This window comes from Sphaerodactylus townsendi, linkage group LG03 (genome assembly GCF_021028975.2).
Source record: "Sphaerodactylus townsendi isolate TG3544 linkage group LG03, MPM_Stown_v2.3, whole genome shotgun sequence".
Taxonomy (NCBI): Eukaryota; Metazoa; Chordata; class Lepidosauria; order Squamata; family Sphaerodactylidae; genus Sphaerodactylus; species Sphaerodactylus townsendi.
The window spans coordinates 32,378,879-32,406,041 of record NC_059427.1 but is presented as its reverse complement, the minus strand read 5'-3'; the positions used below and the strand labels follow the sequence as shown (position 1 = coordinate 32,406,041).

General features: G+C 42.3%; 1 protein-coding gene across 4 annotated transcripts in view; it reads right to left on the bottom strand.

Moving 5' to 3' along the window:
- Nucleotides 1-23,950: 23,950 nt before the first annotated feature.
- Nucleotides 23,951-27,163, bottom strand: part of LOC125430332 (monocarboxylate transporter 2-like) — a 51,389-nt gene continuing 48,176 nt past the window's right edge. For all 4 annotated transcript variants that reach the window (XM_048492272.1, XM_048492275.1, XM_048492273.1 and 1 more), the window contains one exon: nucleotides 23,951-24,978. In XM_048492272.1, the coding sequence (XP_048348229.1) occupies nucleotides 24,812-24,978 (167 nt within the window). In that variant the 3' untranslated portion in view covers nucleotides 23,951-24,811. The remainder of the gene's footprint in view (nucleotides 24,979-27,163) is intronic.

The following is a 27,163-nucleotide window of genomic DNA, read 5'->3' as shown; positions in this document are numbered from 1 at the left end:
GGGCTGCACACCTCCTATAATGCTCTTCAGTGCAATCCTAAGGAGCATTACTCCAGTCTGGGCCCATTCATTTTGATGGGCTTAGGCTGGTGTAAGTTTGCATAGCATTACTCTGCTTGTAGCTTTAAAAGAAAGCTAAGTAGGAGGATAAGCCAGAGAAGAGATACAGATGAAAAATGCTGGATAGAATCTCTTGCAGCCCTTGCTAAAATTAATGAAGGTGGCACAAAAGGTGTTCGGGAGTGGATTGCCCTTGTTACTAAGCCTAGTTTTCACAGCAAGAGATAAGGTGGTACTGAATTGTTCGACTTCAGACTCTAGCTGAAACTGTCACATCAGGGAATGTCCTTCCCCCCCATACAAAAGTCATTCCTTGAATGAAGAAGAGTTCTGGAATCTGCCTCTCTGATAACTTTGTCTGTGCAAGGACAGAGCACTGGTGTGAATGGGGTGGTATTCGAAAACCGATTCGCGCTTATAAAGCGCAAGAGCATACCTTTAATACCTACTACCTTTGTGACATTCCAGGGTACCATCCTACGCTACCTACTGGAATGGACGGACAGATGGAGTTCCTGCTGGAAGCAGGGTCATCAAGCAGAAAATGTAGAGACCAATGAGTTTCCTAATGAAGCTGCCCTGAACCTCAGTGTCACTTTTTATTCAGGATGGCCTAGTCTCCAGGTTGACACTGCCACCTTCTTCTGAGGAGTTCTCGTCCCCTTTTGTTCTGTTTTTCTTTTCAGTCCCAATGCAGCTGGAAGTTTTTCAGTACATCGCTGACTTAAGCAGTTGCCCTATGTCCACAGCTAACAGTACCAACTGTCCAAAAACCGTCCTGCCTAAAAGTCAGTGGAATGTTTCTCCGAAGTAAAGGTAAGTAGGACGAACTGCTCTATCTACTCTTCCGAAAGGTTTCTTATTAGTGCTGGGTGAAAATCCAATGGAAGTTCCTTTCAGCAATGACGTCTGGTGCAGTCAGAACATGCCATGGATGCTGGCTTGTAATGCGAATAGAATATTCAGATCCTATTTAGGAAAGATGATAGCTCTTACTTATAGCCTAGTTGTCTCAGTCATTGCACAGCATATATTATCGAGACGCTTTATGGCTGAAAGAAAGAAAGAAAGGTGTTATGCTAAGAAGAAAGAAAGAAAGAAAAGAAAAGAAAGAAAAGAAAGCAGAAAGAGACCAGACAGACAGACAGACAGACAGACAGAAGCAGACAGAAAGAAAGAAAGATAGAGCGACAGGACAGACAGACAGACAGACAGCATGTACGCCAGACAGGATGAGACAAGAAGACAGACAGACAGACAGACAGACAGAAAGAAAGAAAGAAAGAAAGAAAGAAAGAAAGAAAGAAAGAAAGAAAGAAAGAAAGAAAGAAAGAAAGAAAGAAAGAAAGAAAGAAAATAGGATCAGGAGCCACGATGGAACTATAGCTATCTAGCATGTGATCCCAGACGATTTCCAGCATTCAGTGATGTGCATAAAGTCTGAAAAATGGAGATTCACCTAGGATTAGCAGCATTTTTCAAATTTTGAGTGTTCTTTCTGAGATTCATAGTACCTATGCCCTTCTTATGGAAGGAGGCTCAACTGAACTGCTTATATTCATGTCCAATTATAGAATTATGGAACCATAGACATGGAAGAAGCTTTATAGTCCTCAAGTCCAATGCACTACTTGATGAAGGAAATAACAAATGGTTATCCAAAATCTCTCACTGACTCAGTTAAGAACATAGGGATGGTACTTGATACAACTTTGTTACTGGGCAAGCAAGCAAAGGCAGCTGGAGGAGGAGGAGGAGGAGGAGGAGGAGGAGGAGGAGGAGGAGAAGAAGAAGAAGAAGAAGAAGAAGAAGAAGAAGAAGAAGAAGAAGAAGAAGAAGAAGAAGAAGAAGAAGAAGAAGAAGAAGAAGAAGAAGGCAACGACGACAACGACAACAACAACGACAACATTCTACCTGCTCCACTTAGCTGAAAAGATGAACCCCTATCTTGACTCTGCTGACCCAGCAGCATATATCCATGCTGCGATTACTTTGAAGCTAGACTACTGTAACATGCGCTACATGGGCCCATCCCAGTGGTGGGATTCAGCAGGTTCGCACCACTTCGGCAGAACCGGTTGTTAAAATGATGCTTGTAAAGAACCAGTTGCTAAATTATTTTAATCCCACCACCAGAACAGGTTGTTAAATTATTTGAATCCCACCACTGGCCCATCCCCTAGATAACTGATTCCATTGTCAGTGGCACCCTCAAAACCACATGGTTGGCTGCCATTGGAAGGGGCTGGGAAATGTAGAATGCTGTGAGATCACAGTATGGGTAAGAACTGTTAAATGTTACAGAAAAACTGGAGAAACTAGAATAATGGCCTATGAATTCAGCAGTATACACAAAGACACACAAAGACTTATGAATCTTTTTTTAAAGCTATATAGCTGAAAAAAGAAGGGTAAATGGGCGAATATGCCTTTCAACCACGTTTCTTTGATTATACAAATTCCTTTGTGTGTTTGCTCATGTTCAACACTATTTTTTCTGAATTTTAGCACTGACCTTTTGAAGGCCAGACACTGCAAAATCATTGCCATTTCTCATTTGGAATTTGTGTCAAGATATGTTCCTGAAAAGGGTGGATTTTTTTTAAGGTTCTCTTTTTGTAAGGAAGAAGAGTAGAGTACAATGTTGCTGACCTTTCTTTGGGCTTAATAAAATATTTTCTGAGCAGGATGAGATTTGTGCTGTTGGCTGTAATCATGACAAAGAGAGGTTGTTTCCTCTTCATGTACTTTGTGGTGATGGTGGTGAAGGGGGAGTGTGTGTGTGTTTTTTAAAAAAAATAGGATTTGCTATAATGACAGCGAGACAAAAAAATGCGTATGGACATGCCTTTTACAACTGTCCTCTTTTGGAATAAGGTGTAAAACATTAAACAGGAAAACACAATCATTGTGAAGTCTCCCTTCACATGCCACTTTACGATGTATTTTGTCTGTTTACTTCCTCTCCACCTTCAAAATGGGTGGTAAAACTAATCTGGTCTTTATACCTCTAACAAAAATGAGTCATGTGTTTCTCTGTGGTATCTCAGTGATCAATATGCCACATTACGGTGCATCATATATCTTCCCCAGCCCCCAAAGAAATAATTGTAAAGGACGTGCTGGTTTTCAGACTTGAAACAGAGCATGAAGTACACCCCAGTGTCTTTGACTTCATGGCCAACATTGCATCGCAATATATTTTGACACTTCCCCCCTGCAAAAAAAGTATTTCGAGGATTAAGTTGATTTTCTGATTTGAAACTAAGACCTGAAATGGGTGAGTATTTCCTTCGGGGTTGGAGGGAAATCAAACCCACAAACTCACATGCAGAATGCTGAGCATTCAAACGAAACTGAAGAATTTGGTCAATAGCTGTCTGCCTCATATGGTCACTGAGAATGACGAGCCTTTTTAAAAAGCTGTCTCAAGTTCTGAAAGGGGAATTAATGCAAATCTGTGCAACCTTATATTTAAGTGCATGCAATAGTACACCAGATATAAGGAGAGCAGAAAGGAATGTCTTAGCCAAGCTGTTCTGTGTTTGCTCATCAATGGTGTCTTTTACATCACCGCTATCCCTTGAAATCTGTCCCTAGAAAGAAACCTTATCTGTGAGGTCAATAAATGCAGTACAGCTTGAACCTGATGTTATTTTCACTTGGGAAGGTTGGGCCATAAAACAGACTGGTAGTTTCACAACACTGAGTTTTCTCCCTAGTAGATTCTTCCAAGGCCTTCACAAGGATTAGGGTCACCAGTTCCAGGTTGGGAAATATCTGGAAAAAAATTTTTTTGGGGGGGAATGCCTGTAGAGAATGGAGTGTGGCATTTTGGAGGGAGGAATCTCAGCAGGTATAATGCCACAGGGTCCATCCTTCAGAGCAGCAGCCATTTTCTCCAGGGGAACTGATCTCGGTCGTCTCAAGATCAATTGTGATTCTGAAAAATGTGATTCTGTCATTGTAATTCTGGGAAATGGCCGCCCTATACAAGGCCCAGAAGTGTTTAAAATTCATCCAAACAAACACCGTCAATTTAACAGGAGTTTCTGTTAGTATATTCACAACCTCGTCCCTTCGTCCTATTAGCCTCTCAACTGGTAACTCAGCAGAGTGCGCAAAGGTTGCAGTGCATAGCAAAACCCATCCAATCTCCCTGAGTGCCAGGAACAACTATAACTCAGAGTCTTTTTTATCTATTCAAACTGTTATACTTCATTTATTGTAGGGACTCCATTTCTGGACAGGGAAGCATAGGTGTCAAACTCGCGGCCCTCCAGATGTTATGGACTACAGTTCCCATCATCCCCTGCCAGCATCATGCTGGCGGGGAATGATGGGAACTGTAGTCCATAACATCTGGAGGGCTGCGAGTATGACACCTGAGGCAGAGTAAATATAGTTTCCTAATCTAGTCGAACTGCGATGGAGGGAGATACAGAATCTGCGTCCTGCCCTCATGGTTGCAAGATGGAAAAGAGAGATGGGTGTGTGACTGGAGGTGTGGGAAGAAGGAAGGAAGTTTCCCTGAGTGCGGCAATCTGCAAATCAGAGGGACAGTGTCAGAGCAGTAGAGAAGGTATGCCATGTGCGTCCACCCCTCCATCTCTCGGACTCTCTAGTCAAGTCCCCCTCTGAACTCTGAGATCAAGGGACTGTGCAGTCTCCTAACAGTTTTAAGTTGGAGAATGCAAGTCACAATAGCTTTGCTATCTATACGTCAAATATTCTTTTTTTAAAAAAAATCATAGTATATTTGACAGATATAAAGATATGAAACATAACAGAAAAGAAATCTACCCAAGACTATGTTAGTATAATCATTACAAAATGGATCCCAATGTGACATTCTAATATTATTAGAGAAAGCATCACCAAATTTTGAAGTCATTGTCTTCTATCCACCGACTCTAAAACACCTCTACTTGTTGGTCTCTCAAATCTTAATCATTATCAAATTATTAATCCTCAAGTATCCGTTAAATATTCTTGATACACAAAATAAAGAACACCAAGTGTTCAGGGGAAATTGCAAAAAAAAACCCATCTTAGTTCTACTAGTGGAGCTAATTAGAGGTGAGGAATGAGGTCATCGATTATGTAACAGAATTAGGACACAATTTTCAGCAGATCATGTGGTTTAAAATACCCTCTTTCACACATCTGTGAGATCATTTGTAAAGGCTGGTTACTTTGCCACATCACTCCCAATTTACTGCTGTGAATAACAAACGTGACGCGATTAGAAATTTTTCAGAAGCTTTCGGATCTGTGAACAACTGCCTGGATTGTTGCACTCGGCCACAGCTTCCACAATCTTAGTTAAAAGGTCACGAAAGTGTTGCAGCAACTATAGGAACATTCAGAAAATCTTCCAAATACAGCGTTCAAAAATAAATACCCAGCTTTGCTCTCACAATACTTGCATCAACTGGATCACCGAGCCATTTTATGATGTATCGAAGACCTTGCCATGACCCTTCATTTCTTTAATGACCTGTTTGGATGACATCATCATTTCAGTGTGATGAAAAATAATGGGTTTTTGCAAGAGATGAGGCTGAATTTCAAAACCTGTCTTGTTTGATTTGCATGTCCCAGTTCTGATGTCGTTTCTCTCTTTGTAAGAATTCATATATGTGTTTGTTTCTTTTGCTCACAAATGTGGATCCCAGTCTCTTAGGAGCAGCTTACAATAAATCCCACATAGTCATCTGATAATAATAGTAATACCAGTTTAAAACAACCAAATGGCTAAATGAGCGCGCACAGCCCAGCTGAGATACTATAAACAATAATTAAATGCCTTTAAGAAGCAAAAAGACTAATATACCTTTCAGAAGCAAAAAGACTAATATGACCAAAAAGTGTCATAAAAGGCACTATTAAAACCTCCTCTGACACAGTATCCCTCAGGGTTGGTGCTATTTCTGAAAAAGCACAGGCAATGGAAGTCACCTTCTGGATCAAGGGGACCTCCAAAAGATCTTGCTGGGTTGACCTAGGTCAGTGATAGCGAATCTTTTCGAGACCGAGTGCCCAAATTGCAACCCAAAACCCACTTATTTATTGCAAAGTGCCAACATGGCAATTTAACCTGAATACTGAGGTTTTAGTTTAGAAAAACGGTTGGCTCCGAGGCTTACTCAGGAGTAAGCTTTGTGGTAGTCAGTGGCTTTGTTTTGAAGCAACCGTGCAACACTTCCGACGGGTGAATCACGACCTTAGGAGGGTTTACTCAGAAGCAAGCCCCACTGCCAGCAACCGAGCTTTCTCGCAGGTAAAGGATTGCGCTTTAGTTCTTCGCATGAAAATCAGGGGGGTTTAACAGCGTTTAACCGGGTTGCCTACACTTCTTCCCCAAAATTAGGTCTTAGGTTTAATGCTAATAATCGAGCCCAGTGGCCCAGGCCAGCCTAGATGTAGGGGGGGGGGGCTCTGTTAGGACATAACATTTTATTTGAAAACACTGAAATTCTGGACAATTCAGAAGGTTACTTTGTCAGACTGCACAGGGAGGCCACTGAAATTCACAAACACCAAGACAACTTCAACAGGAAAGAAGAGACTCTGAGAATTAACATAGCTTGGTTACCAGTACTTAAAAACACCAAAAGCAAACCCCAAGGGAATGCAAAATTCATGAACAATGGACTCCACCCAAACACAGGATTTGTATTCACCAATATTGCAGCTGCTGCAGGGCATGAAAATGTGAATCACTCCCTGGACTGATAAGCCCCACCCGCAATACAATACTATCAACCACATCTTTGCATAACAAGTTCCACCCAAACACTTACTGATTGGTTCCCTGCCCTGGGACATGGGCATATATACCCCAAACATTCCCTTCTCTCTGGACACAGTGTGTAACAGACTTCCCTCTGTGATACACCTCTGAAGAGACCAGGTGATCGGGAGCAACAGCCGCAGAAGGCCATTGCTTTCACATCTTGCATGTGAGCTCCCAAAGGCTCCTGGTGGGCCACTGCGAGTAGCAGAGAGCTGGACTAGATGGACTCTGGTCTGATCCAGCTGGCTTGTTCTTATGTTCTTATGAAGATGCCAGCCACACATGCAGGCGAAACGTTAGGAACAAGATCCACCAGATCACGGCCACACAGCCTGGAAAACCCACCAGAACCAGCTTAGGGAAATGTTCAGCTCTTAGCATGAAGTTTATTTTTTTTAATCTACTATATGACTTTTAGAAGGTGGAGGTATTAGAAGTTGGAGGTACTAGAAGTGGCCAATAGGTATGGGAAAACAGAAGAGCACAGTGTAATCATACTAATTGGGTGTAACATGATGTATTTGAATTCATGCAAATGCATTGAAACAGCTCACCAAAATAATGGCTCCTTCCTCGTGACTGAAGAGTACAATGGGAACTACACTGATAGGTGATCAGGCATGAGTAGTTTGTACCTGTGATTATGACTGAGTTAACATATCATTGAATATTGTGCTATTGCAATTCTTGTTCCTGTCAGAACATCCAGGAGGCGAATGATAGCAATAGTACAATATTCAGTGATGGCCATCTGTAATAGGTAAAGGCCCATTATTAAGGGCCATTACTGTACTTCTATAGCATATAATTCAACATCATTTCAAAACAAAGGTACATTTCTGCACAAGTCACTGAAAACATTTGTAAAATATTTGCAAAATGTTTCCAATCCTTTCCATTTGTCCACACACTCACCCCCTCAAAAACACTTCCTGGGCACCATTTTGTGATTCCCCCATTTTATTTTAATGTCTTTGTGGATTTATAGCTTTGATGATTCAAAGCCTCATGCTGCAATTCTTCATGGGTTATGTCTTCATAGTTTTGAAGATATCACTCCCCCCATTAAAAAAACCCTATTGAAGTAAACAGGAGAGATGACTGAGTAAGCTCAGAAAATGACAGCAAGCAGGAAAGCTGGGGACTGCAGAGAGTGGTAGGAAATGTTTTGAAGACATTCACACACTATGGAAAACGTTTTGAAAATGTTTTCACAAAAAGAATCACTCAAATAGAAGAGACATATAAAATATTTTGACAACGGAAATAAAAAATTTGGGCTAAGATCTATGCAGAACTCTTTATAGGAAACGTTTTACTTCCTGCTTCGAAACATTTTATTTTGGTTGTGCGGAAAAAGGCCAATGGTGATATGTGAAATGGAGAGCCAAATTGTGATGATGGTCACTTTCCTTGGCAAGGATCGGGGTGGGGGGAAGATTCCGGTTGTCCTTCATCCATCCCATACATAATAACAATCAGACTTCAGTCATTGCATCTGTAAGTGAATGATGACTAGTGATTAGCAGCATAATTCTATTCGCTACAACTGCACAGCTGAGTATCAGTATCAAAGATTTTTATTTCTTCCTACGTTTCTAACTGCATAGTCCTAGGAACAGTTACTCAAGTGCAAGTCCATTGAAATAAATGAGAGCAAAACAGAGTACTTCTGCATATGATTGCAACATACACCACACGTAGCCATGTTTACGGCAGTCCGACCATTCATCTGGGATATATGATTACCATTTATGAAGCCTTAACTACTAAGCTGGTAAATGAGGTAAACTAGATGTTAAAAGCCAAAGGTCATGCTGTGAATCAGAGAGGAACTTTCTACAGCAAGAAGTGCACCTAATGCAGTACAAGATTGAACTCTAGTGGTTGTATTTAAACATTGCATACAGCTTTAGGTATCTATTTTAAAAGATGTATTTAAAATCTAGCCTAGCTGCTGAAAAAGGACTTATCCCAGCAGTTTACAGGTTAGATACACCCAAGGAAAGGACCAAATGAAAGACATGTATTAAAATATGGGGAATGATACCTATAAAATAAAAGCCACAACATAAAAAGAGGTATTCGGAAACTTAGGTTACATCTTTTGAGAGAAAAACCAAAGGTGTATGCAAGTAGAAAGCGCAGTTTCTATCCAATTAAGGCCTCGTTAAAAACCTATTTTTGATCCTAAATATGCTTGATGGAATCCATTCCTTTTTAGTGCAGCAAAAAATCAGTGGGTATGCATGTGTGTGTGTCACACTCCCTTCCTCAGTTGGTATATACTTTAGTTGAACAAATTGTGTCCCCACGACTAGGACACCAACACTGAAAAGGTTTTCCCACTCTGGCATCGTGTACAGACAAGCTGTAGTAGGAGATGCTGTTTCATAGTGGTTAGTAGCATGAGCTGGAAGTCCTCTGGCTCAAGTTTCATCTCAACCATGGCCTGCCCAACCCTTCCTTCAGTCCCCCACTTTTAATACAGGGATAATGATACTACCCTGCCTTCAAGAGCCGTTGTAAGGATTACTGAGATAATGTATATAAAACTTCTTCAATTGCTGCAAGTATTATACAAATGCTGCATTTCTGCTGGCCGTAATCGGAACCTCTTCAAGGGGTGAACTGTTTTCCCTGTAAAGAGAGGGATGATATTTTGGGGGAAAGGCTGAGCAGGTTCTTAGGCTGCAATCCCCAGAACAGCTTCCTCAGAGAAAGCTCCATTGAACAAAATGGAACTTAATTAGGACTGCTCCTTTGATCTATTGTGAGGTATCGATGCCAGGAAAAAAATTAAATTCAATGATGTAGCAAGAGAAGAGTTGCCCTTGTAGGAAGACAGATTGGAGAACTCATTAGATAGCTTTATCACTGTCCCATGCCAGCAGGTGAAGAGCTTTTTCGGTTTGTTGGGTGTTCCTTCACTAACTCGTTAGTTTTCATCCCTGTTCATGTGTTTTTGTGTTCATATGTTTACGTTGATGCGTTTTGATTTTTAAAATGTTTTTGTCCAATTCCACTGGCTCAGGAAGGAGGCTGTAGCTGTAGCACACTTCAGAAATCTCTTATAGGGTCTTATAAGGCCTGAGTCAGGCCTGGCAGGGGGTGGGGGGGATTGCTTCTGTTAGATTTCGTTTAGAGTCATGGATGTGCCCAGTAGTGTGTGTGACTGCAGTTTATAGAAAGTTCTCCAGAGACATAAATGTAAAAGGTAAAACTTACATTTATTCAATCATCTTCAGTTCACAACTTTGTTCCAAGAAAAGGTAGATAGAAAGAACCCTATCTAAAGAGATTACTTTCCCTATGACAAGTGGGCACAACTAACGCGCCATCACGTGTGTGGAGGTGAGAGGATGCTGCAGTGGCAAAGGCCCCACTGAGCAGGCTGCCATTGACCATGCGCTCGGTTCAAAGGCTAGAGCAGAAGTGAAGCTAGCATGGGGAAGAAAGGAAGTTAGTGGGCGGTCTCCTGGCCCAGACAAGGAGGGCAAACAAGAGAGGCAACATCACAGAGTGAGATACATGCCAGTGTCCAGGCATGCAGGAGTCGCTTATTCCAACACTCCCTCTCGACACTGCATGCTTTCCAGGTATACAATGTTCAGTTTGTCACGCAGGCTTTGGAACTTGTCTCTTGGCAGTGGTTTGGTCAAGATGTCTGCTGTCATCATATCAGTAGGACAGTAGCGAAGTTTCACAGTTCCTTCTGCCTGTAAGAGTCTTACATATTGATCCTTAATTCCAATGTGTTTAGTACGTGTACTATTCTTTTCTGAAAGAGAAAGAGCTATACAACTCTGGTTATCTTCTAGCATTTGTACAGGTAAAGGTTCATCAATACCAAAATCTTCTAACAACATTAAAAGCCATTGTAATTCTCTACATGCCTCAGAAACTGATACTAATTCTGATTCAGTAGATGAGTGAGCAACAACACTTTGTTTACGGCTTGCCCAACTTACAGCACTTTCCCCATTGAAAAACACATAGCCACTGGTAGATCTTAGATCTGTTCTTTCCCCAGCCCAATCTGCATCAGCATATCCCAATAGTGTGGGATCTTTAGTTGCTGGCAGTTTCAGTTTAAAGTCTAAAGTACCTCTTAAGTACCTCACCACTCGTTTAACAGCAGTCCAGTCTCTTGTGGTGGGTGCTTAACCCTTCTGGACAATATACTCACAGCTGTAGTAAATGTCAGGTCTGGTTGTCATTGCTAAGTACAAAAGCTTGCCTATTGCAGTCCTGTAATCATTGTTGTCAGGTAGCAAGTCATCAGGTAGTACTTGTCTGTAGAAATCAGAACTCATTGGGGTAGGCATTGAATTGACACCTTCCAGGTTCAGACTCTGTAGCAGTTCCAATATTTTCTGCTTCTGGCTAAGAAGATAGCTTCCATCTGGTTCACGTTCGATTTGATCCCCAAGTAGAAGCTGGCATCTCCCAGGTGCTTGACTTCTACTTCCTGTTGAGTTGGGATATAATCTCAGCACAGCTGCCCATTTTCATGGCAAATAATTGTCATCAACATATGTCAGGATAAATGTCCATCTCCCATTTCTGTGCCTGCTATAAAGACAGGGGTCTGCATTGCCTTGTTTGAAGTCCTGACTTAGTAGCATCTCAGTTTATCTGACCAAGCTTTAGCTGCTTGTTTCAATCCATAAAGTCCTTTCTGGAAGTTTAGACTAAATGTTTATTCTTTTCATCTATGAACCCTGGTGGTTGCTTCCATATAAAGCTCCTGTTCAATTTCTCACAAGGCAAAATGCGGTTTTAACGCCCAAATGCTCAGTTCTCATGTTTCTAGATGCAGCAATGCTTTTAAGAGCATCTCTAATTGTAGAATATTTTACAACAGGTAAAAGTCTGATCATAATCTGTTCCATAGATCTGAGAGAATCCTTTAGCAACAAGTCTGGCCTTATATCTCTAATCTGACCTTCTGTATCTTGTTTATTTTAAAACCCATTTACAACCGAGCAACGCTCTTTACCCCTTAGGTAGTTCTGTGAGAGTCCATGTTTGGTTTTTATGTAGTGCAGCAATTTCTTCTTGTGCTGCCTCTTTCCACTTCTTTGTTTCTGGTTCAGGTATCTCGCTGTAACTCAGCCCATGAAGCTGGTTCATGCAATGATGGCCTTTGCAAGGTAGGTAAGTTTCAGCTGGAACTCCCTTGTTAGGCCGCTGAAGGAGCACCTGAGGGCCAGGTCTGTCTCCTCGCAGTAGTCTGTGACTCCTCTGCCTCACCTGCTGTGGTCTGGGATTTCCACCACAGTTCCCTCTTCTTAGGTTGAGCATTTGCTGGCATCTGCACGGGTGATGTCATCCTGGGACTCTGGGCCATGTAGGATCAGCTGGTCGCCATCGCCATCTCCCTCTGAATGGTCATCCATCACTGCAGGCTTGCCATCTCTGGGTCACACAAACTGTAACAACTCTGCATATAGTAATTTGCTAGTTTCCTGGATCAAAAATCCTGTATCCTTTTACTCTCTCTGGAGAATAGCCCATAAATATACCTGCCATGTAGGGTCTAGCTTTGATCTCTTTGCATGTGAGCATATTTTACATCCAAAGACTCTGATGTGTTCTACATTTGGTTTCCTGCCATGCCATAACTCATATGGAGTTGCTTCTGTATTTTGGTTGGCAATCTATTTTGTAGGTAAACTGTAGTCATTGCTGCCTCTCCCCAGTGCTTATGGGAAGGCCTGAATCAATGAGCATGCAATCAATCATGTCCATTATATAACGCATTTCTTCTTTCAGAAATTCCATTTTGTTCTGTAATGGGCTACAGTGTAAGTCTGTGTTGGATCCCATGTTCCTCAAGAAATTGTTTATAGATATGGAATTGTATTCACTTCCCATGTCCCGCTTGAAAACACTTGCTCTATTAAACTTATTAGGATACCATAGCAACATAGTCTCTAATTTCCATTCAGTCTTGAGACTTTCTTTTAGCAAATAACACACAGTGTATCCTCGGAGTAGTCATCAATGAAAGACAAATAGATAGGCAGCATACCTAGTTGATGCTGGTTTGATTGGTCCCACATAGATCAGAGAATTAAGTCAATGAGGCTGCTTAGAGCATCTTTGGTTTGGTTTTGGGAATGAAGGCCTAGTTCCCTTCCTCTTAAACAACAATCACACACTATTATTATCATTGGGACAGTCTCTTTTATAGAAATACCTGTTACCAAGTCCTTGCTTTTCAGCTTCAGGATGGCCTCTTTATCACGGTGGCCAAACCTCCTATGCCAGACCTCCAAAGACGGCTGGGTAGAAGTTACCTTGGCTGTGCCGGCTTGTTGTTCCTCACAGTCCAGTTCAAAGACTCCATTTTAGGGTACCTGTGGAATATAGCTCACCATCGTGGTGAGATAGTGCAGTCATTAATATTCTCAAAGTGAATAGCAAGCAAATCTTTTCTGATAGTGTGGGACACTGATCAGATTCGCCGCAAGGTGTGCAATGTACCGGATATTTTGAGCCAGAATCTCAGTTCCATTACCATTCAGTTGGCAAATGTAATCCTTTGCCCTTTCCATTCACTGGAATCTGTTTTCCATTGGCTAAATACACACATTGCATCCAGCATCTCTGTCTAATCTATATTGAACAAAGCAACATCTGAAGCCATATGCCTAGAAGCACCGGGCTAATAATAATCCAAGGTTTATATTTTTCATTAGTTTGTGTCATGTGGGTTGTGCAAAGTTGAACGTAATTTTTGTGGTAAAATCCCTTTGTTCTGTGTGAATAAGCAGGCTTGCTGCCAGTCTCAGCATTCCTTATTACATTTACACTCCTCTGAGGCAAGTGACCAGGTTTATTACACTTGGAAACAGATGTGGGGTGGCCCTCCTTTCCCCTGTGGATTGTATTTTCTGTATCCAAATGATTTAGTTCCCACTTGCCTCTGGCTTCTTGGGCAATGTGTAACTTGAGCCATTCTTCCCTCTGCTCTCAGAGAGATTCTGTTGGCCTAAGTAACTCCAGACCTAGTTAGTCCTACCTTTCCTCAAATGTGCAGTCCTCACACCACAGTAGAGACAAAAGCTGAATATTCTCAGGCAATGAGCTTTAAAAGCAGTCCAATTTTCTAGTTCTTCCTCCAGAACTGTGCCAGTGGTTGCTAACTTATCAATCAGATTCAGCAATTTCTCCATATGGCAATCAGTATCTCCATTTCTCTTTGTAATTTGATTGAAAATAGTTGTTTGAACAAACCCACTTTGCTATTTCTGTCTTGCTCTCCAAAGACCCTTTAATGCTTCTAGCATGTCTTTGGCAGAATCTTGTTCCTTTAACATACACCAGTTGTGAGCTTCCAGGAGAGGCCTAACAATTACATTCATGGCCTCTTTCATCTGCTCTGCCATCTAGTCTCTTCATTTCCACTGTTTGGTTTTGGTGTAGTTAAAACAAAACCTATGCCCTCTTCCCTTTAACTTGGGATTGAACCCTGTAGAGCTGAGTTGAAATTCAGGCTTGTAAGTTTCTCAAGAATTGCATTTCACGCTTGAGCCATTTTAATGCAAAAAAAAAAAAAAGGCTTTCTGCAATCTCAATGAGTCACACACACAAGAAAGAGGGAAGCAAGCCTCAGGCTAAGCAACCTTATGTTACTTTAGCTGGCCTGTTAGGAGCCAGGTGAGCAAGAAAAAAACATTAAGAACCAAAGGCAATGGCTGCTAAGCCATGCAAGGGGAAAAAATCTGTCTAAGTCCCTAAAATATCTAGCTTTCAAAAAAATAACCATCCATCTCAAGGCCTTTACTCATGTTAGGGGATTTCCTCGTTTAGAGTCATGGATGTACGCAGCAGTGTGTGTGTGGAATGCAGTTTATAAGGTGAAAGTTCTCCATAGAGAGCATAAAATGTCAAAAGGTAAAACTTAGCATTTATTCAATCATCTTCAGTCTACAACTTTGTTCCAAGAAAAGCTGTAGGATAGGAAAGAACTCCTAGACTAAAGAGATTACTTTCATTTATGACAAGTGGGCACAACTAACGCTAGCACGTATCACGCAGGTGTGAGGTGGGTGAGAGGATGCTGCAGTGGCAAAGGCCCCACTGAGCAGGCTGCTACTGGACCACTGCGCTTCGGGTTGCCTAGAGCAGAAGCGAAGCTTTCAAGTAATGGGAAGAAAGGAAGTTAGTGGGCGGTCTCCTGGCCCAGACAAGGAGGGCAAACAAGAGAGGCAACATCACAGAGTGAGATACACAGCACCCCCCAGTGTCCAGGCATGCAGAAGTCGCTTATTCCAACAGCTTCAACCCAGTTTCCTCTCTCCTGGCCAGTTCACTTTTCTCCCTTTGCAATCTAGGGAGCAATCAAGCCCAATTTGAGGAGGAGGAGGAGGAGGAGGAGGAGGAGGAGGAGGAGAAGGAGAAGGAGAAGGAGAGGAGGAGTTTGGATTTATATCCCCCCTTTCTCTCCTGCAGGAGACTCAAAGGGGCTTACAATCTCCTTGCCCTTCTCCCCTCACAACAAACACCCTGTGAGGTAGGTGGGGCTGAGAGAGCTCCAAGAAGCTGTGACTAGCCCAAGGTCACCCAGCTGGCGTGTGTGGGAGTGTACAGGCTAATCTGAATTCCCCAGATAAGCCTCCACAACTCAAGCGGCAGAGCTGGGAATCAAACCCGGTTCCTCCAGATCAGAGTGCACCTGCTCTTAGCTACTACGCCACTGCTGCTCCTGAGAGCGAGTGTGCGGTAGTGGTTAAGAGTAGGTGTACTCTAATCTGGAAAAAGGGGGTTGGTTCCCCATTCCTTCACATGAGCAGTGGACTCTTATCAGATGAATCAGATTTGTTTCCCCGCTCCTACATTTCTGTTGGGTGACCTTGGGCCAGTCACAGTTCGTTCAGAACTCGCTCAGCCCCGTCTACCTCATAAGGTGACTGTGTGGGAAGGAGGAGGGAAAGGAGTTTGTAAGCCCTTTGAGGAGAGAGCGGTGCGGTAGAGATCCACTCTTCCTTTTCCTCCCTAGCCCTTCCTGGACCTGCCTTTTGAAGGGTTCCCTGGGGGGAGGGACATCCCTGGTTTCTCCCTCTCCCTCCAGACCAGGATCCAGAGGCAATGGCAGGAGACGGAGGCAATGGGGCTTCTCGATGGGTCTTGACACACCCTGCTCTATTCCCCTGACCTACTCTAAAAATGCTTGCCATCAGCAGTGGCGTAGTGGCTAAGAGCAGTGGCTAAGAGCAGGTGCCCTCTGATCTGGAGGAACCGGGTTTGATTCCCAGCTCTACCGTTTGAGTTGTGGAGGCTTATCTGGGGAATTCAGATTAGCCTGTACACTCCCACACACGCCAGCTGGGTGACCTTGGGCTAGTTACAGCTCTACGGGGGAGCTCTCTCAGCCCCACCCACCTCACAGGGTGTTTGTTGTGAGGGGGGAAGGGCAAGGAGATTGAGTCTCCTACAGGAGAGAAAGGGGGGATATAAATCCAAACTCTTCTTCTTCTTTGTGAGGCTGGAATGGTCTCTCCGCTCTTCCACCCCCCCAGGTGCTCCCTCTCCCCTGTATCTGGCCTCGTTGTCTGGGCCTAAGTCCCGCCATGTCTCTTCTGCTGTTACTATGCATTTGGCAGCCACTGAGCCTGGTTGCTGTCTCCTGCACAGCCCTTCCTGCTGCAGTTGGCTCTAGGTTGTTGTCTCTCCGATTTACCAGGTAAGCGCAGGTGCACTGCCTCAGGTAATTTTAAAAAATTATTTTAAAAGCTTTATAATATCTGAAAAGTGTTAATATTTGAAACATCAGTATTTACTGCCTGGGGCACACTGAATAGAAGTATGTTAATGTTAATAAATATGATAATTTGAATGTTATGATGGTTTCAGAGTCCAGTTCGGTCTGCTTTCCCTGGGACGTTCTCCTCCCCTAAGAGTTAAGACATAAGATGGGTAAAACATGGACTCGTGACTGAGGACAGTCCCTTCAAACAGTTAGCTCTTTCAAAGCGATGCGTAGATGTGGAGGGAGGTGGTTCACGCCAATATTAATTTGTCAGCTCAAGTAATTAAGAGAAAATGTGTCATCTTTATTAGCTTCTTTGGTGAGTGGCAAAGGCGTATCCATCTTCCGCACATCAACTTGCTAGCTCCGTTGTCAGATAGAATAATGACAGGCATCACAGAGTACATGGCCTGTCAAGAAAGAATATATTTGTTCGTAAGTCTGACTTTGTAAAAATACGCATTCTACTTTTGCTAGGTTGAAGAAACATGGGAGGGAACGATACCAGGATGGATCCCTGGCTGGTTATATGGAAACAGGGTTTTGAATGTCATCCATAGCTGCTCTCTCCCCAGCTAAGTCCCCCCCCACAAGTCCTTTCCAGTGCTAAAGTGGAGCTGTTTCCCCAGACAGGTTTGTCCGTGGGTTGCCAGATCATGAATGATTCCCTTGCTTCTACTGCAAAGGCAAGAGAAGATCTATTTCTAAAGGCTTTTCCTTCAATGGTTTTCCCTTTTTCTGGCATTCCCAGTGAAAGGCTGCCCCTTCTGCCTTACAAAGCCTGGTCCTTTAACACCTTTGCTGTTGCTATCAGTCATCTTGACACCTCCCCCCCCCCCCGCATGTTTTCTCCAGAAAGTTTGGATGACACTGCCCCCAAGTGGCAGTTGTTGGGATATTGTGTGGTGACTTGAAGCTCTTAGTGTAGGAATTTGTGGTATGTTTCTCTCCACCCACTCCCCTTCCCCAGTTTTGACACACACTCCAGACTGCTATCTCTCGTGTAAATATATTCATTCCTACTTTTACTAGGTTGAAGGAAAATGTGAGGGAACACCACAAACTTTCTCGCTGCTTGTCTCTTTGAGAACACTATGTGTCCATGCTGTACATATCACATTTGGCAATGAGGAATAGCTCGTGTTCAAAACATTTGATGATCTAAACATAAGCTCTGTGCAGAGGTTCTACGAAATATGTATGTCTAGGTTATGTTACCCTCTCAGTCCTTCAGAGCTACGTCATTGAGACATCCAAGTTCCAGGCTTATTTTTCAGTGTGGCCTATATCTCAGGATGGTGAAGATTATTAGTAGGCACAGGAAGCATTAGTAGAATCTGGAGAAACAGGAAGTGTATACACCAGTAATATGTAGATGACAAAATAATTATCTACAATTGGTTAAGAACATAAGAAGTGCTGTGGTGGATCAGACCAGTGGTCCATTTGGTTCAGCATCGTATTTTACCCACAGCCAAACAGTTACCTTGGAGAGCCAACAAACAAGGCTCTAGTTCACATACTGGTTCATCAGTTTATTATTTTATTTATTTATTTATTTATTTATTTATTAATTCGGCTTTTATACCGCCCGATCCCCGAAGGGCTCCGGGCGGTGAACAGCAAGGATTCAGAGACAACAGGAGCAAAACACATATACAATATAAAGACATAAGCTCCATCTCATGTCAGCACTAAAATAACCTAAAACCAGCGGAAACAAATTAATACATAAAAGCATAAAAGCAGGCGTCCAACCTCAAATTTAAAACCAACACTTCTAAATGCACAACAGAAAGTCTTATTCAGCCAGTTCACATTGGTATCTCCCTTCCTTTGTAGGAGAACAGTAACTTTTTCACAAGCAACAGAACACCTAGGAATGTTAAAAACATTCACTTACTAGTTTCTGAATATTACATTTTTAATGACAGATTTCAATCCATGTATTCATTTGCAGGGAATTGCCCAGTGGTGGGATCCAAAAATTTTAGTAACAGGTTCCCATGGTGGTGGGATTCAAACTGTGGCGTAGTGCCAATGGGGCTGGGCGGGGCATGACGGGGGCGTGGCCAGGCATTCCAGGGGCGGGGCATTCCTTGGGCGGGAAACAAATGCACACAGGCACAGGCTGCCATGCATGCCAGTGTATCTCCTGCTAGACTGCTTCAAGTTCTGCGCGCTACTGCTGAGAAGAGGGGCGTAACTAAGGCAAAAATCACGTGGCAAAATCACCAATTAGTAACCCCCTCTCGGCACACACAAATAATTAGTAACCTACTCTCGGGAACCTGTGAGAACCTGCTGGATCCCACCTCTGGAATTACCTGCACGTCTAATGTAAAGAAGGGCATTTCTGATACACAATGGCATATGTTACACTGGAGGACAAGCAAGTGATTGAGCCTGCGATGGTATTGCTGACATTATTCAGTATTGACTGAATCTGTTCTCCATTAATCTGTTCAACCCCCTTTTAGAACTACATATAGAAATGTACTTTGCGCATTTATTTAGGAATGAGACACACAACCACGCACACCCCGTCCCTGAGCACAAATTGGACACATTCCTGAGTAATTATGCTCAGGTTCAGATAGCATTTACTATGGTTATTTGCCAAGTGGTGGATCTGGGTACATTTTAGAATTGTCCAGTCATCACATAGCAGAAGGCAATGTTGAAACACTGTTAAGATGTATTCAACTTTGCCTGCCCTATCGTAGTGGCACTTAAAAATGTGCAGAAGGCTATTTCTTGACCCTTGCATTTGTGACATTTTGTGGTTTCCAGTACACTTTACACATCATTATTCTTGCAGAGTGCAAGCAGGTCTATGCTCAACTCTCAACCCTCTGCTGTGCTCTCAGTAGGAAAGAAACAAAAGAAATCTTAATTCTTCTCACATAGTGCATGAGCATCTCATTGAAAATACAGCCCAGGACGTTTTATTGACTTTCAAAACATTATCAAAAGTAATGTTGAAACAAGAGAAATGCAACTTAATGATAAAGAACAGCATATTTTGATGAATTAGGTTACTTTTTGTTGTTAGCGTGCTGTGTTCAAACAGCTTGACAGAAACCTAGACCTATCAAATTACTTATTATTTAGTAAGGAGAAAAAACAAGATGGTAACCCAAGGGACCCCAACATTCAGCTGCAAGTCTAAGGCCTTTTCACTTGAGTTGTTTGCAACGTATCTTGCTGCCAAATGCTATGCTATTTCTTTTAATTCCTCAATTTTTTCCTGTTTGGTTCTTGAATTGTTTCCCTGGGGGGGGGGGGGTTCCATTGTTTTCCTGAGCAGTTTTACTACAATGTTTTTAAAATCCATTTCCAAGCCAGCTTTTCTGTGCTATCATATTGGAACAGTCTTTACTTCTCCACCCCACCAAACATCCAGCCATTATCCATGTTCCCAGGCACCCAACCTTCCCTTTAGTAGTTCCCACCAGGCCGTTTTCAGCCTCAAGTGAACAGGCTTCTTTTCCAGCCTCCACTTTCAGGCCGAACTAAGGTAAGTGTGTGTGAGGGCAGAGGGGGTGCTGCGAGGGGAGGAGTGATTTTTTGCCCCCCCAGGTACGCACCCAGTGCAATGTGCACCCCCCTGTCCCCTGGTATCTCCTCCTCTTTTTGGAGTGCACAGTCTAATCTTAGTTCCCCAGATAAGCCTCCACAGCTCAAGCGGCAGAGCGGGGAATCAAACCCGGTTCTCCAGATCAGAGTGTACCTGCTCTTAACCACTACGCCTTCTGCTCCAAGGTAGGTCGATTATATCTGCTTTGTTAATTTCATCTCTAATGAGTGATGTCATGATAAGGCAAAAATAGTTAGGAGTAAGTGAAACTGACAATGGAAATTGCTTTTGCAGGACACAGTAACATTTGGAGGCAGTTGTATTTTCCAGGTTTCGGGTTTAAAAGCCTAAATTTTTTAGGGGAAAAAACCCAACAGCCAATATTTAATATCCGTTTTTTCGGGGAGGTTTCTGAAGTTTCTGGGTCCATTAATCCTGAACCCAAAAAATACTGGAAAAGGTGGCTACTCCTAGTGCTGCACCCATGTCCACTTCTGAAGGACCCCCCCTCCCCCCGTTCTGAGCAATGCCAAGAATTCCATTTGGAAGAGGGAATTTTCAAAGACCAACTGCATGTATGGGATTCTGTCCTTGTAGGTCAGAGACTGAAGCATAACAGGTTTTATTTTACCTTCAAATTTGCTTCTAAGGTTCTGTTCGGCACATTTCAGAAGCAGTTTGCTTTGGACCAGTGAAAAGCTGCTTTTGTTGACAGAAGAGCAACCGTGTATTGATATCTCCCTGTTTACCAAGCAGTTACTTTGTCATCAGTTATTTCTGCCTGATTCGGTTACAAGAATATCTAAAGAGATGCCCTGTTATTCTAACTAGAAACAACATTATCTCAACAGGAGTTTGTTTAAACATTCCTTTCCTTAAACATCAGCTATCATCATAATCGCATCTAGTCATTTCATTCAAGGTTGTCCAAGTTGTTGAAACTCAAGAATAAATAAGGGAGAAACTTGCATATCTGAAGATTTCTTCAGTAGTAACTCAAAACACGAACAGCTGCTGGTGTGTTTGAAGCCCTTTATCTGAGGCATTATCCCAAATAACACCATTTATTTATGCCCAAGATCTTTTTTTTCTGTTATCGACGAACAAACACACAAAATATTCCTGCTAACGTGCAAAACGTTGTAGATGCACACGTAAGAAAATCACAGCTGTTTTCTGTGCTAGTTGACTAAAGCTTTCATGAAAGATCAAAATTTATTACTTGTTAGATCAAAAGATGCATGGGTTTACCTCCACCTCCCTGCAGGCCCCAGTTCACCCATAGACTGCTTTGAAACAACATCCATGAATCACTATTGGCTCCAGTTCCTGCCTCAATTGCTTCTGGAAGACTACTGTTAGATTTTAATCTTCTTCAGTGGGTCTTGTGTATTTTTTTTCTATATAGCCCTTCCATTTGAAGGACCCCTTAAAATACTAATATTCCTAATTCCAATCACCTATTTTGTTTTTCTTCCTTAAGAAAAGTTGGCAGGAAAGACCACTGGCTAGCATCAATTATGTGTTTTAGAAGAAGAGTTGGATTTATATCCCCACTTTCTCTCCTGCAAGGAGACTCAAAGGGGCACACAAACTCCTTTCCCTTCCCCCCTCACAACAAATGCCCTGTGAGGTAGGTGGAGCTGAGAGAGCTCAGAAGAACTGAGACTAGCCCAAGGTCACCCAGCTGGTGTATGCTGGAGTGCACAGGCTAATCTGAATTTCCCAGATAAGCCTCCACAGCTCAAGCTGCAGAGCGGGGAATCAAACCTGGTTCCTCCAGATTAGAGTACACCTGGTCTTAACCACTATGCCACTGCTGCTAATCTCCTTTTAGAAAGGTAAGAAATGAGATTTTTCTTTAAAAGGAAGGTCACGGTACAAATTAGAGCCTTGCAGTTCAATGCCCCAAATCATTTATAAACATCCTGATTTAGCCCTGAAACATATGAATAATACTTTTAAAGATGTGCCTCTGAGTATGTGCAGAGTGTATTTTTTTCTGTAGCTAAGTAAGCAGAATCCACTTTGGGTTTAGTAGGCAAGCCCAGAAGTCAAAAGGCATAATTGCCAACCTTAAATATGATCCATTGATATAAAATCAGATTAGAACTGCAGCAATGAAAATACACCTTTACAATAATTAAATACACAAAGATAGTCTCAGCTATTATGTGGTATGTGAGGATTCTTCTCCAAATTGGTTGTTCAAAATAGTGGGGGGGTTAGAACATTGTTTCTGGGAGGAGCTCTGGTGTGAAGCCTCCTCTCTAGTTCAGTCAGAAGGCAATCATCAAGTTTTGATTAGGTGAGATGCATTTCTTGACCAAAAGAGCTCATATCAGGATACAGAGAGCCTTACTAGACCGCAGAAGGCCATTGCTTTCACATCCTGCATGTGAGCTCCCAAAGGCACCTGGTGGGCCACTGTGAGTAGCAGAGAGCTGGACTAGATGGACTCTGGTCTGATCCAGCTGACTTGTTCTTATGTTCTTAAGGCACCAAGATGAGATATTTGGAAATATTGGGGGGAGGGGGGCAAACTCTTTCTCAGAATAGAAGTTATCCCTCCCTTGTGATGTGAAGTACAAAATAAAGCCTTTTAACCTCTGTATTAGCAAATTCATTTTAATTTTTGAAAACACAGGAGGAGGAAAATCAATAGAAGCTGAAATGCATACAACTTTTTTTCTAGAGCTGGAAATGTTTTAGAGTTAGACAATGCTTGTTCATAATATTAGGCTCCTGAAGAATCCCTTTGGCAAGGGGCTAGGAGAGCTAACTGCCTGGACAAAAAATGTCTTCTCCTGTTTTAAAGACTGAACAAGTTATTTACCAGGTGATGTTATTTACCTCTATGCCTTGAAAAACATCACCTGTCAAATTCCACACATTAAGCCACACATTAAAGTTTTTCCTCAAGGCACTTGGTAACTGCACAATGGACATATCAGCAAGTCCTCTGAGGATTTCTCATGAAGATGGCAGAATTTAGTTCTTGAAGACCCATCTTATCCTAGGGCAGGTGAGGCAAGTTCTAGATTTGAGGGCCCTAGCGGAATGCTACGGGGCCTCTCCTCTCATCTGCTCACCACTGGGCCTGTGCCTTGTACCTCCCTTCTCTCCCACCCACATACCCAACCACTCACCTCCTTCCACCTGTGAGCCTTCCTACCATGCTCAGTCATAGCTACCCATGTAACCTTTGCCAATAGTACCAGGCGAAGAATGGCTGGAACACATGAACATGAATCAGACCACTGGTCCATCAAATACAATATTGGCTATTCAGACTGGCAGCCACTTTCCATGACCTCATATTTCCTAATAATTGACCTTTTTTCACTAGAAATGTTGGTAATTGAACCTGAGACCTTCTACATACCAAGCAGATGCTCTACCACTGAGCCATGGCCCCTCCCTCCCAGTGCCACTGCTGTGGTTACTAAAAGTCCAACTGCCCCTCATCACCAGCATGCACTTCCCAAATGCACATATGGCAAACAGCTGTGCATGTTAGGATTTAGAAGAAGAGTTTGGATTTATATCCCACTTTCTCTCCTATGAGGCGACTCAAGGCAGCTTACAAGCTCCTTTCCCTTCCTCTCCCAACAACAGACACCTTGTGAGGCAGGTGGGGCTGAGAGAGTTCCAAAGAACTCTGACTAGCCCAAAATCACCCAGCAGGAATGTAGCAGTGCGGAAACACATCTGGTTCACCAGATAAGCCTCTGCCACTCAGGTGGAGGAGTGGGGAATCAAACCCGGTTCTCCAGATTAGAATTCACCTGCTCTTAACCACTACACCACGCTGGCAAAGAGTGCAGGTAGCAGACAAGAGAAGAGCACACTTATAGATTGTTGGGCAAGCATGTGGGGCAAAGGTTGGCAGCAATGTGCCCCACCAGAAGCCCTGGGCCCCAGTAGCTTCCCCACCTCAGCTTATGCTGACACTGGCTATGTGTGCATGTTATAACATCACTCAAAGTGACAGACTGCCAGATGAAGTGCAGATGCAGTGTATCCTGCCTGTCCACACAGCAGACAAAGAGAAGGAGCCATTTTGTTTACGTGCATAACATGACAGTTTTTTCTACCCCAAACAAGTTCTTTCATGCATGTGCCAAAGCAGTGAACTGAGAGCATAATGTCCAACATAGGCCAGTCCTGAGGAAATCATGGTGATTTCCCCTCAATTTTTGCATGACTTTCAAAGCATCTTGAGGCTGGAACTAGTCTAAATGAGGAAAAAGTATCCATTGTACTCATCTGTGACAGAAACTTATAGAAGACAATTTAGATTGATCTGCAGTAGTGCAGAGCCAAGCACCACATATTTCCCAGGGATTCCCACAGAACTAGGCTTGTTATTTCCTTCTGGGCTTTTAGACCAAACACAAAGTCCAATATAGCATAGAAAGGCAGAACAGGAATGTCATGTGATTCACTTATGGTCACTTTAAGAAACAAACACAAAAGAGCAGTTTCTCGGGCAGAGGCTCATAAAGCAGGCTTAGGACTTATTTGTGTGACTGGGATTTTTCCTTCAGCTCTTAGAAGGACTTGTTCAGTGCCATCCTGTATCAGTTCTGTGTTCTGGGTGTTGCCCTCCTCATTCTCTGACTTTGGCTACTTCATTTTTTTTCCTTTTCTCCTCTTTTGCAAGCATCCTGTAATTGTAGTAATTCATGATGAACAGGAACAACCCAGCCAAGGTCATCACCACACCGCATTTAATGAACATGTATTTGTAGTCCCCGAAAGTGTCGATAAGGGTTCCTACGAATGGAGAAAGAGGAAAATTCACTTAGAAGCAGTGGGACATTAGAGGTCTGTCACATGACTAAACAAACCTTGGCACCAAAGTACATGTTTTGTGACTAGAACTTGAGACATCATGTCATTTATTTTTGGCAATAAGTTTTTTATTTCAATATTCACAAAATACAATGCATAAACAGATATCGACGTTTCAATCTAATATTTACATTGTAACTAAAGGCACTTCCAGCTATGGCATTGTTTAAAAATAAATACATGTAAAGACAAACAATCAAACCCCAAGAAAGAAAAATAAATAACAGCAAAACAATAAAGATAAGAAAAATAAAGAGAAGATAGATAGTAGTAATAATAATATTAAAAGAAACAAAACAATAAAAAGAAAAAAACAAATACAAAATTATATACCATATATAGTTACATGGTTATATTAATATTTTTATGTAAGTTATCCAGTTTCTCCATTCCTCTCTAAAATCAGAGTCCAATTTAAAATCTATATAACTTGAAAGTTTGGCTGTTCTAACAATATTTATAACCTTATGTTGCCATTCTGTTATTGATAAGAGTTTTCTCACTCTCCAATATTTAGCCCAAAGTATCCTAGCTGTTGTTGACAAATATCTAAATAGTGTAGATTTATCTTTATGTTTTTATCAACAATTCCTACTAGATACATGTCAGGTTTTTTTCTCAAATTTAGTATTATCAATATTTCTTTATTAATGGTTTTCCAAAATTTCTTAGCTTTAACACAACTCCACCGTTGATGGAAAAAAGGTCCCCAGATGTTTCACACATTTCCAACAAAACCCTTGAGATGTATTTATTTTTCCAATCTTTTGAGGAGTACAATACCAACAAAAATCATCTTATAGTGGTTGTTGTGGGCTTTCCGAGCTGTGTGGTCATGGCCTGGTATTTCTTGTTCCTAACATTTCGCCTGCATCTGTGGCTGGCATCTTCAGAGGTGTATCACAGAGAGATGTGTGTTACACACTGCGTCCAGTGAGAAGGGAATCTCTGTGATGCACCTCTGAAGATGCCAGCCACAGATGCAGCCGAAACGTTAGGAACAAGATTTACCAGACCACAGCCACACAGCCCAGCAAGCCCACAACAACCAGTTGAGTCCGGCCGTGAAAGCCTTCAACAATACATCTTATAGTGGTTTTCTCTTATGTAAAAGCTCTTAGAGTATTTCAGGTCTTTACTCCCTAAGTTTTTCCAAGTTTCTAAGTTTTTTAAAAGTTGAAATCTCGCTTCTAAGAGGGTGTTACCACCAGCAGTTTTTCTAAGTTCTTGTGTTGTACACTTGTTTAAATAAGGAAAGAAAAACATGTAGCTGTTTTGCCAGCTACAGTAAAAATTCTTCATCACCATTTAATGTCTCTTCCATATTAATGGTTTGCAATCACAAATTCACATTCTCAAATGGCACCATGAGTGTGTTATTTTAAAATACCAACCTAAAATTTATTCTCCATAGAGTTTCTCTGGAGCAAAACCTGAGTAATGACTGTAAGCGTACGCTCAAAAAAATGGCGCTAGAAATGCTATGTGAATTTCAGTTTCTAATTTTTCTTTCCCCATTTTCACCCTTATAAAATCACTTCAAAAAGCTAAGTCTATAAGCTGTGTTACCTATGTGTTTCACTGCAGCACAGGCAACACAAACAGGTTAAATGAACCCATGTTGCCTGTCTTGTTTGCACGGCAGGTGCAGGGACCAACCAGGATCACTGGGAGCCTGGCAACAGGATGCGGGATGTTTCACACAGGGAACGCTTTGTTTCCCTGTGAAACCTGCATCCAAGAATCCCCCATCCAAGAATCTCCCTGAGAATCCCCGCAGCCTGAGAATTCCCCTCCCCACCACACAAACATACCAGTGCTAAATGGGGGCCACCTAGAGAATCCACTCTAATGGTGGCTGCCTACAAAATCCACCATAATGGTGGATGGGGGGGGGGGGACCAGAACACTTCCTGCTTGCCATAATTTGCACAGGCAAGCAGGAAGCATGTGAAATCCGGGTTAAAGGAAAAAGTTGCTAATTCAGCGACTTTCATTTAACACAGGTTCAGCAAAACAAAACAGATTTGGGTAGGCAAGTTCTGTGGGAACCTCTCCTCCATAATGCTTTTTTCACACCCCTTAACCTGTTTTGTTTTGCCAGTGC